General features: G+C 35.6%; 1 protein-coding gene across 1 annotated transcript in view; it reads right to left on the reverse strand.

The window, feature by feature from the left end:
* The window catches only part of LOC129219886 (synaptic vesicular amine transporter-like), a 91,035-nt gene that overhangs the window by 14,133 nt on the left and 64,459 nt on the right, over positions 1 to 12,443 (reverse strand). The window contains exons 12-13 of the mRNA XM_054854198.1: positions 9,917 to 9,962; positions 7,918 to 8,005 (exon numbers count right to left, since the gene is read on the reverse strand). Of these exons, the coding sequence (XP_054710173.1) occupies positions 7,918 to 8,005; positions 9,917 to 9,962 (134 nt within the window). The remainder of the gene's footprint in view (positions 1 to 7,917; positions 8,006 to 9,916; positions 9,963 to 12,443) is intronic.

Genomic DNA, 12,443 nt, shown 5'->3' on the forward strand with positions numbered 1-12,443 from the left:
AGGCTCTGTCAATGTTCACTTGGAGCTTTTCATTATACGGGACAGAACCTTAAAATCTGGGACGTTTGGCAATCCTGCTAATAAGTGAAGTCAAATTGTCAACAATAGTGAAGTTTATTTTTCAGAATCGCTTTTCTACCATAATCTTCAAAAACAACTCTCTGAAAAACGCCTCAGTATTATAATCAAGAATATTCTTAATCTTAATATTTTTAGCATAAGCCTGGTCTGAAGGTAAATTTCAGCAGATATCTAAAAAACAAAAAACATCACTACAAGCATTTTTATTTTGTCGTGGATCGTGAATATATATAGCGCAAATGATGATAGATCATTTTTAAGTGCAATAATAATGAAAATTTTGTGTGTTAACATCAGATCGATAATCTATTTTGCGTAAGAAGAAATAATTTATATTTTTGTTTATACGATCGGAATCAAGCAGTTTGAAACTAAACACTTAGTTTTTGCGACAACGGGTTTGTCTTATGCAATAAATGACAACTTCTATGACAACTGTAAACAAACAACATGGAGGCCGGAAGTCCGAAACTCGGACATCCGCAATGCGCAGTATGAATGCGCAGTGAAGAAAGAGCATTTGTGATAAGTTTTGGGGCTGTCGCTAGCCGCGAGTATGCAAGTGTCGAAGTGCTGTCCACATTTATAGGGTACGGGTCCTCTTGGTTCTGGACTGGGATTGGCTGGTGAACGTCTGTCTTCATCGCTTCCTGATTGGAGCTTAGGCTCTCCTTTCCCTGCTCGGGGATTGGCTGCTGGGGATTCAGCGTTCAATCTCGCATAATAATGGCAAGTCCTTGAAAGTATTTTTGTCTCTTTGAATTTGATGTCATGGTTCCCCTCACTAAAAGTGTGTTGCTGGAGGTTCTTGTTGTTTTGATCCTTTTCAGTATGGGATGCCAGAGCTTGTTTATCTTTATTCCTTCTTCTTTCTTATCTTTTCCCTGTTCCTGCGGATCTACCTATATTGGAACTACTAAGAGAAGCGTCAACACTAGAATCAAAGAACATCAAAGAAATTGCCGACTAGGCCACACTCAGAAGTCAGCAGTCGCAGAACACACTTTTAGTGAGGGGAACCATGACATCAAATTCAAAGAGACAAAAATACTTTCAAGGACTTGCCATTATTATGCGAGATTGAACAGAGAAGCCATCGAGATATTCAAACATCCAAATAATTTCAACAAAAAAGAAGAAGGAATAAAGATAAACAAGCTCTGGCATCCCATACTGAAAAGAATCAAAACAACAAGAACCTCCAGCCAATCAGAAACAAGGACGGACCTTCAGCTGAATTCCCAGCAGCCAATCCCCGAGCAGGGAAAGGAGAGCCTAAGCTCCAATCAGGAAGCGATGAAGACAGACGTTCACCAGCCAATCCCAGTCCAGAACCAAGAGGACCCGTGCCCTATAAATGTTGACAGCACTTCGACACTTGCATCAATTGCCAAGAAGTCTCTTCCCTGGAAGTTACGAACTCGGAACCACTGAGGATGGCTGCCGCAGATGCAGCCGAAACGTTTGGAGAATATACACTCAGACCACGGCACAACAGCCCGGAATCCTTTCATAATATTATAAATCAAATTTGGATATTTCTTTTTCAAAATTTTACTATCTTTATATGTAATTCTAGGAAATGTATGATATTATTGCGTGATAATAATTACTATGATTAATAGTGCTATTTAATTAATTAGTCTATGATTCAATTTTGAAAAATAATTTTCACAATGGTTTTTAAAAAAATTCAATATTTTTTCATTTTTCTCATATTTTTTGATGTCCGAAAGGAGCGGTTAAATGCTCATTAAAATTAATGAAACATTTTATGGGATCGAACTGGCTCATTATATAACATTTTCGGTGCATTCCATCAAAATATTTGGAATTTAGTTTTTAAGAAAAAATTTCGACAAAAATGCATTTTTCTCATTTTTTTTTCGGTTTTTTAGTGTCGAATAGCGCCGGCTAGATATTTTTTAATATCCAAGAAATTTTTTGTGAGTGCTAACTAGATCATCACGCAACTTTTGCGCACTATCCAAAAATTGATTTCGAAAAAAAAAATTTTTCGGCTCACCCTAGTGCGTACGTTCCAGTTGTGCACTTTCCTTTTTGTTTTCGATCGGGTGTTCTAAAAACCTATATACTATTTTTTTTTTTTTTTTTTTTGTGGCTATGAATTACTTATTTAAATACAAAACTAATATAGCGTCTCAGATTGACGATCATTTGGTGATACATTCTATAACAAAAGAATCGACGCACCAAGAAGGAGTGATCCGATTGAGACGAAAATTGGTGGATAGGAAGACAATGCACAGAATAGTAAATGATTAAATTGTTAGAACAATTGAATAATTTATGTCAGAGTTACAGTAACAAGTTCAATAAGGTATTGACCCGCCTCTAGCCTAGGTACAAGCTGAAGCACGACGTGGGAAACACCGATGAAGCTCCCGGAGGTTGTCCTACGGTATTTCCGGCTAAATTCGCTCCAATTGCCGGACCAGGTTAACAATATTCCATCCCATCATATCCCAGACATGCTCGATGGGAGAGAGATCTGAGAATCTGGCAGGTCACGGAAGAGTTTGACAAGCTTGCAGACAGTTCATAGCAACATGTGCCGTAAGGTTATCGGGCATTGTCCTGCTGAAAACCAGCCGAGGGTACTGCAAAAGGAACGGCAGCAAAACAGGTCTTAGAATGTCGTCGACGTAAAACTGTGCAGTAAGTGTACCTCTAATTACGACCAAAAGGGTCCAGTTATCAAAGGAAATATCACCCCAGACCATAATGCCTTGTTGAGGGCCAGTGTGGAGTGCAAAAGTGAAACCAGGATCCCTCCTCTGCCCTGGGTGTCTCCAAACACGTCTTCGATGATCGTCATGACATAGTTGGAAGCGGGATTCGTCGCTAAAGACACCAAATCCCCAGTCGGCACCATTCCAACCTAATCGAGCCATGCACCACTGTAATCCAGTGTTGCCAGATTGGGGGAAATTTCCCCATTTTGGGGAAATTTGGTACTCTCTGGGAAAATGGGTTTTGAAAGGGAAATTCGGGGGAAATTTTTTTTCTTGGGGAAAACTTGGGGAAAAAAATTGTAATTTAATTTGCGTTTTGTATCAGACAGGTTGGTTTAGCTTTGCTCAACGTTATAGAATTCGCATTTCTTATTATGTGGAATATTATGCTACGGAATTTGCATTAATAATTTTATGTGAGTTATTAGTTGATACATGAAACAGGCAAAAATAAGTGTGATGAAGAATGTTCTTGGATAAATATATATAAAAATCATAGATTAAATGCACATACAGAAGCAGAGTAGAGAAAAAATATTTGATTATTTCATATCTCTCGGCCAGCCGCTTGTATTTATGACTAGTGGCACCCGCAGGGCTTTGCCCGTAGTAGAAAATTAAAAGGTATTTTGGTTTCCCTGTATATTTACAAATAATGCATGATGAATTTTTCGCCAATTGGCTTGCCCACGTTACGGTTCCACATTATGATAACTTGGTAATTTAGTCGTCCATCTTATGATAATTTTTCTCAGGAAAATGTACTTAAAATTAGAATAGAAAAAGAATAATATCGAATTTTCGAAAAATCGCTTAAATGTGTACACCCCATGCTACAAACTGATTCTTTGCCAAATTTCATGAAAATCAGTCGAACTGTCTAAGTGCTATGCGCGTCACTGAGATTCTGACAGAGAGAGAGATCCGGAGAGAGAGACTTTCAGCTTTATTATTAGTTAAGATAAAAAAAGGTAAAGACAAAAAAAAAAAAAAAAAAGCGAAAATGGGAAGAAAAAAAGTTGGGGAATTTTATAAGAAAATTTGGCTATTTGGGGAAAAAAAATTTTTCAAGAGACAAAAATATCAGAGGAAGTCGATTCATTTTGTGAAAATATTAGTGGAAAAATAATTTTTTAACTTGGGGAATTTTGATAAAAAACATCGCTTTTTGGGGAAAAGTTGGAAGGGAATTGGGGGAAATCTGGATTTAACCATTTGGCAACACTGCTGTAATCTGACTCGGCAGTGTGTAGGCGTCAGTGACAGGTGGCGTAACGGTCGGTGAGCGTAGATTTCGTTGTCCCAACCGTCTGTAAATGGTCATGATGGACACTGGTGTTTGGGTTGAATGTCTGATGGTTCATAGAGCTGAAGAAAACGCTGTGACAGCTGATCGGACAATCCCTCTGTCATCATGATCTGTTGTGACCCTAGGTCGACCGCTACCGTCCTGACGCTGAATTCTGCCATTTTCCACCCATCCTTTCCAGCATCTTCGAATCGCCGCATCACTTCGACTCTAATGACGAGCGATTCTCCGATTTGACCAACCGGCCTCTTTCAATCCAATGATGTGACCTAGTTTAAACTCTGACAGTTGACAGTTGCTCGTAATGAGTACGAACCATGCGACGAGGCATTTTTAAGTTGTTGAAAGGTAATCTGAATCGCAATCAAACCGAAAGTTTTAACAACTATTGAAGAATTGCTCTTTATATACATCTGGATGCGCAGTTTCGATGCGCTGGAGATCAAACTATCCATTCATTGGGCACCAAATTTTAATCATTTGCACATCTGGTCAAAACAATCATGCATACAAAATTTCAAATCAATCGGATAATTGATTTCTTGATGCTTCGAGTTTTTTTTTTTTTTTTTTTTGTTAGAGTGTATATTGCCGAATTGGAGACCATGGAAACAAATATGAGATGGCGAAGCCGGTTTTTGTGTCATTTTGTTAGATTCCCGTTGAATCGATGGTAATTTTTAGAACACTCTTGCGTGCCCCACCTCCCCCTGCCTGTATTTCTTATATTAAACTCTAGTTGCATTTCCGAGTTGTTTAAAACTAACACCATTCATAAAATTAGAGATTTTTTTTTCAAACGTAATCTATTGTTTAGGAAGAATTTAGAGCATTAATGTAAGAAATTGATTAAAGACGTTTTGAATGTTTACATAATTCGGAAATCAAAGAGTCTTTTGAATTTTTTTCTTCGGAAGTGCTGAAGTCGACTCAGAAACTCTTCCGAGGCGTTGGTGGTAGCGGTTTTGTACTAAACAAATGAGGCCGAAGGGAATGAGGGAACGAAGTTTAATGTTGTGAGTTCCTCCAAAATCAGCAGGTGACCCCCGCCCCTTCCTCGTCGTTTCAAGCATTTCTTAAATATTTAGTTATTATTTATTTTGCTCAAGAAATGTCATTTTACGTATTTCTCATTCTTGTTTCATCTTTATTTCGTAATTAGCCATCTTTTTTGCATCATTTATGGCGATCGATTTTTTCTATTGTAAGTAACTATTTTCATGTATTTTTATAAAATCAATGAACGAGTTATTTTCGTTTTCATCATATATTTAATAATATGTTATAGAAAAGTTTCAAGGATTTTCTATTAAGCAATTATTTAAATTTCAGCAAAATCTTGTTAAATTGAAAATTTTAATTTCAACTTGTTTGTAGTACTTCATAAAAGATTTTAAACAATCAAATTGTTCAATATTATGTGTGCAAACATCAGATCAAGTAGTATATATATTCAGTTATTATTAACTTGGAGTAAATATCGAGTTTGTTTATTGTAGCTGCGTTTTAAGAACCTCACTCTTTTCATGGCTATTTTGTTTTCTGAAAAATTCATGTTACTGTTATAGCTTTTATGAAAAATGCAAATGTTTTAATTCATAATTTTTAAATAAGTATAAAAATATTCCTATTACGATTTAATATTTTAATTTATCTGTTACCTTTTTTGTTTAATTTCATGACTAAAAATATCTACGTGCAATCTTTCCACTTTAACTGCGTAATTTGTTGACGGTTTCATATTTTTACTCTTAAATTTTTTTGAATGATTAAACAACATAATTTAATGTTTTTTAACTATGTATAGTGTACATAATCCATACATTATTACAATATTGCTAAAATCTTAGTTATATGTTCAATTTAAAAAAAAATCAGTTGGTTACTAAACAGTGTCTTTGTTTTTCTTCCTTTTTTTTTTTTTCTTTTCCTTTTTTTGGCTGTTGTTCTTTCTCTATCGTCATACAACAGTCAAAAAAGAGAAGCATAACTACATCCTATATAGATTGTACGTAGTACGCGATCCAAAATTTCGGGGACAAACTGCATAAAACTTGACCCAGAATAGTTCACATTACCGAAGCACATCCACCTTCAAAGGGTCACCTTGAGGGACAATGTACTTCTGCCAGTGTTTATATAACTTTAGGAAACACTCCTGGAAGCCTTTTTCGCAACCTACTATGATGCAGCTTTATCTTCTCCTGACGGAAGAAAGCGGCGTCCATGCAAATGTTTTTTTGCTGGGAACAGGTAAGAGTCACACAGAGCTAAGTCCGACGAAACATTATGTTATTTGTTTGTCGTATCAGAGCATTGATCAATCAAACCGTGCATCCTCAACATGAAAGTCGCTTTCTTCCCAACGATGAAATTAAAGCAGCAGCGCAAGAGGCTTTACAGGAAGTTCCGAAAAATGGCTGCCAGGAGTGCTTCTAAAAGCTATACGAACGTTGACATAAGTGCATAGTCGTTGAAGGTGACTGTTTTGTAGATAGATGTGCTTCGGTAATGTGAACTACTCAGGGTAAGGTTTTATACTGCTTGTCCTCGAAGTTTTAGATCATACTACGTACGTATGAGTTTTCAACTTACTATTCATAACGTTTCTGCGTGACGCAAGTTTACGCGTATAAAGACATCACAAGAGAACTTGCGATAATTAACTGAGGAGGTGTTCAAAATTAATATTTTGGTCATCTATATGTTCTTTGGTACATATGCTTGTACAGATGCGCCAAAAAAACTTGTGAAGTTTAAATTTGGTGATCGTAAAATAGAAAAGACGTCAAAATTTGATATTTTTTTGATTAGAAGTCCTCATTCGTAGAAAGGAAGTAAAGTGAAATGAATAAATGATCCTTTAAATCCCTGGCAATCTTATCGCTTTATTTCCGTTAGATTTTTTTTTTTTTTTTTGCCATCGGCCAACAGCATCGGCCATCGGCCATCGGCAATCGGCCATTTGGAGGAAAACCATCGGCAATCGGCCATCGGCCAACTTTGAACAATCGGCCAACAATCGGCATCGGCCCATCGGCCAAAAAATGCCATCGGTCGAGCCCTACTACATAGAGGACCGTGTAAAAATTATCTTTGCATCCAAGCAAACACAAGAAGAGTTTACAATACAAAGAGTAGGAAAAAACACTAAAGGAAACAGTCGGATTCGAACCAATCCTATGGCACATCACTAAGAGGTGGGGTGATGTGGTGCAAAGTCGGTATCGAACCCACAACCTGCAACAAATGAAGTGAAGCTTTAACCACATAGCAGTGCTGAATGTGAGATTTATCCGAGTCTGGCGAAAACTTGAAACTGTCGTCCTGACCCAACTTCTTTTGTGTTTTTATTGAAAAAGAAAAAAAACTGAAGCAGATATTGGGTGAATTTGCGCCCCCCCCCCTCCAGAAGTTTCTAGACCTCATTTCCAGAAGCAGGCTTTAGACCTCATATTTCGATAACGAGAGGGGACAGCAAATAAGTTATGCATCCAAATCAGGGGTGCACTCCTAAGAGCAAGGGTTCCTTCCCTACATATCGCAAAGACCTCCTAAAAAAAATTACCCCTTGAAACACCCACCCTAAAAATTTCAATGGCGCTGTCTGTGCCATGATCCCCCCCCCCCCAGGTGGGCACTCCTGATCCAAAAACATGTTTTACTATGAACTTCGGTAACTACTTAATTACATTCTTTTCATTTTTCACTATCGAATGATTTCCTGGTTAGAGTAGACAGTTTTTTTTTTTTTTTTTGCAGTATACTTACTTTTTGTTCATTTTTTCCTGGTGGATTTCTAAGGAATAGCATCAACGGAGCATACAAGAAACTGATGAGTGCTACTGCGCATACTGATCTGTAAGATAAGATAAATTCTTAGAATAGAAAAGAAAATGCTCATTTATGTCATTCAAAAAACATTTTGTGATTTTAAAGTCTTCTCTTCTCAAGAGTATTTAAAATTTCCAACCTAAAATTTTTAAAATAATCAATATTTGATGTAAATCTATGGGAAGTATTAAATTGTATTAGCTTAGGGTGCCCAACAGGGATGAGTTCGTAAATTTTGAAGAACCGGAGGGGTAAGTAATAAGGGACCAATCTTATGTGTAAGGGTAAATTATTTTTTCACCAAAAGGAAGTTCCGGTGCTGATTCAACCCTGATGCCCATATGTCCTGATTTTTCAAAGATTGTCCTGGTTCTGAAAATGCCTTGAAATGCCTTGAAATTCGAGTCCCTATCCTGATTATTTGTGCTGAACTTCTGCAAAATTTTCAGATATTATATTGTTAAAAGCTAAGCTTGCTAATTTTAGTCCATGGAAAGATGGAAAATTTCATTGCACTGCCTCTGAGTAAAAGTGACGATTTACTATAGTATATATTTTTCTGGCGCGTTGAGCAAGACTACAGGACATAATAGTGATGTTCGTATATTTTTTATCGGTTTTACGAATCCTTCCGTGCCATCGTTCTGCATTAATCTTATGCAGAAAACAAAAGCACTTTCGAGTGATATATAGAATGTTAAGATATGTGTGAAATCTTTCACCCCTTTGCAAGCTTAGCTTAAAAAAATTAATAACCAAAAAAAAAAACAATTCAAACTAAAAGAAAAAATGCTCCGAGATTCAAACTACCAGAGTTTGAAGTAATTTTGTACTAAATTCAATGCCTTAGGTGCTATAGGGTCTCCTAGACACAGACCCGCCTCAGACATCCTTTCACAATTTCTTGGACGTTACTTTTTTTAATGTACAGAGAAAATGTCTAATTCACTGTAAGATTCAGTACAGGTGTATTATATTAACTGTAATTTATCACATTTTCTTGGGAAAGAAATCGTTTTTACTTATAATTCTACTTTCTACATTATTTGAAAGCTATTCAATGGGTTACCAAAACGTCAATTCAATAATATAATGCAATAACTACTTACATAAATTTTATATCTTTTTAATTTTATTCTTCGGCTTTGAATTTTTTGCTTGAAAAAATTTAGATTGTAAGGAGATTTTTTTAGGGTATGATTTCTTAAGCTATTAGGTATTTCTATTTTATGATTCATGAAAAGTCATTATTTCCAAGTCTTCCCAATGTGTAGGAATTTATTAAAACTTGCTCTCATTTTTCTAGATACTACGCACAAAATTAATTTTCGCTGTAATGCTCATAACAATTTAACATGAAAAATATTCTACTTTATTGTTTTGTAAATGAAATTGGTGACAAAATTATTCTGTTACAATCAATTATAATTGGAGCAAACCTATCGTGGTAGCATTGAGAAGGGCGCCCATATGCAAAGTTGTAAGAGGGGGCTCAAATATTTTCCCCGTGTTTAGCAGAATATTTTCCCCATGGAAACCGATTTCAGGACATATTAGAGTCATTAAAATTTGACATTTTTAATAATTTATTCATTTCTGGATGGAGCAGAAAAGATTTTACATTTTTGCAAAGAAAAAAAGTACTAAAAGCAAGGAAGTTCTAATTTCAAAGGGAGGGCTCGAGCCCCCCCTTGCCCCCCTATATGGGCGCCCTTGGATCAGGCCCTGTGTGAAGGCTACGCTATCCTAATCACAGCATAATGACGCCGCCTGGTGGGGTTTGCCCCACCCAACTGTAGTTGCTTCCTTCAGAACATCAACTTAAAAGTTTCAAGTGCTTTGTCCCTGCTAATCACATTGCTAGGAATATTTCTAATGAAAATGGATAGGTTTTTTTACCATTAAAAAAAAGCTGAATTTCTTTTTGCACACTTACCCTTCAAATCCTAGTCGTTGGACAATCGTGGCACTGAGAAGAGGTCCTAGAAAGTAACATGTACATTTTAATAGACACTAGAAAGCTTTAAAGAAAGAAGTTTTCATAAAAGAGAAAAAGCGTTAATTGATAAAAATCTCTTTTTTATGTTTCATATTAAAATGCAGATTCTCCAACAAGAACTGGAAACGTCTATTGTATGTATGTCATTCTAACTTCTGGAGAACGGTAGCGATTTGAGGTTCGAACCAGGTATCGAAAGATTTGCAATTTTTTGGTGGATCATATTTAGCCAACTTGCATCTTTGTATGACTTTAACTAGCGGAGGTATTAATTAAAAACGTCATTTTCCTATCTCCTTTCGTCGTGCGAAATTTCGTATCTGCTACTGGCAAATTGCTTATAATTCCTCTCCCTGTCTGCTTAAAGCAGGAGTGACTAGTAAACGGGAGGAGAGAAAAATCCGGTAGAAAGTGATTAGAGGTACGCCGCGGAACTCGGAACGGTTCGAACGAAAGTGAATTAAGTAAGAGGGACTATGCGCCGAAAATTAATGTACAAATAAAAGTTTAGGGATTTTAAAAAAAAATTAAAATGTCTGTTACAATTAAATGAAATAAAATTATAGTTTAAAAAACTAAAAAAAAACACGGTTTCGTAGCAAAATGAACTAAAAAGTGAAAAATAATCTTTGAATGAGAGTAGTTGACCAATCACTCAATTTTAATGTAGTACAAAACCCCGTGGGGGGCTTTTTATCAGTTGTCTTGAATTTCTTCCATTTGTTGTCCAAGCAAAAATGTAAATAGACAGCACCCCACGCTTTTTTGTATTACATTAAAATTAAGTGATTGGTCAACTACTATCATTCAAAGATTATTTTTCACTTTTTAGTTCATTTTGCTACGAAAGCGTGTTTTTTTAGTGTTTTAAACTATTTTTTTTTTCTCTGCACTTTATTGTTAAAATATGAAAAACAAGACGGAGAAAAAAAAATTACATTCCTTTTCCTCAATGTTTGCGCTATTTTCTGCTCCGTGACGAAATGACACTTTTCTGAACCAAGTTTTTCGACTTCTTAGAACAAAACGCTATTTTTGTGAAATTTTGTAACAATTCAATCTTTTAACTGACGAATACTTTCGGGATAGAGAAGTAACAATAAGAAACTGTTAATTTAAATAATTTTTCATGCACTAGGTTGATAAATTCAAGTTTATGCGTTTTGACGGAATGACTGCGGTGGAATGGCTTTTAAAGTCCTTTCATTACTATAAAAATAATAGTTTAAAAAACTAAAAATACACGCTTTCGTAGCCAAATGAACAAAAAAGTGAAAAATAATCTTTGGTTGATAGTAGTTGACCAATCACTTAATTTTAATGTAATACAAAAAAGCGTGGGGTGCTGTCTATTTGCATTTTTGCTTGGACAACAAATAAGAGAAATTCAAGACAACTGATAAGAAGCCCTCACGCTTTTTTGTATTACATTAAAATTAAGTGATTGGTCAACTACTATCAACCAAAGATTATTTTTCACTTTTTTGTTCATTTTGCTACGAAAGCGTGTTTTTTTTAGTTTTTTAAACTATTATTTTATTTTATTTTATTTCATTTTTTATTTATTTATTTTTTTGTGCGGTATATGAAAATTTGTATCAGATTGGGACTCAATTAACGAAATCTTACTAATATTATATCATGGCCCCACTGAATACTTAACGGCCGTGGCAATCGCTGAAACTCATGGCAACAAAGAGGGCGCCACTGGCTACCCCTGTTTTTGTTTCCACTTGGCGTGATTGTGAGCGTTGGCGCTTTGGCATCTGTGAATACGTGATTTCTCGACTTATTATCGGGCGTACGTCATTTGATGAAAATTTTAATTTCAAAAGAAGGAATGAAGAGAAAAAGTGCTGAATAAACATTGTATTACAAAGGTGAAGAGCATTTCTTATTGTTATTTTAATATCATATCAAAAATTACGTGTAATAAGAAGTTTTAACTAAACACAGAAAACATATGATTTTTTTTAATATTAAAGCGTAATTCTTAATATATTTTTTCAATTTTTTTTTTTTTTTTGAAAGCTTTGCAAATAATTTCAAATTTTTTATTGAAAATCCCCTGGGGTTTCCTTTTTGGATACAACAGTTCTAAGATTGATGATGTATGGCAGGCAGCCCTCATTTCTAATTTTACATGCTCATTTACATGCGATTTTTTTCTGCTCAATAAATTACATCGAAAAAGAAAAAAAAAAAACACGCTCCGCAATCTGTAAATACATTCATTTTTCAAAACTTGAGAGGGTCATTCATTGCCCCTTTTGACCCTGATGGGGATTAGAGGGAGGGGGGGGGGTATAGGAATTTACGTTAACAATTGCCATTCTTTTCGCTCGTAATGTAGTATATATTTTACAACGAACAGAATCTAATTAAAAACGTACGAACAGGCCCGACATTTAAAAATTCGCGGGGGGGGGGGGCAAAGGTTTTGTGTAGGGGAAAAAACAACAAA

This window comes from Uloborus diversus, chromosome 4 (genome assembly GCF_026930045.1).
Source record: "Uloborus diversus isolate 005 chromosome 4, Udiv.v.3.1, whole genome shotgun sequence".
Classification (NCBI taxonomy): Eukaryota; Metazoa; Arthropoda; class Arachnida; order Araneae; family Uloboridae; genus Uloborus; species Uloborus diversus.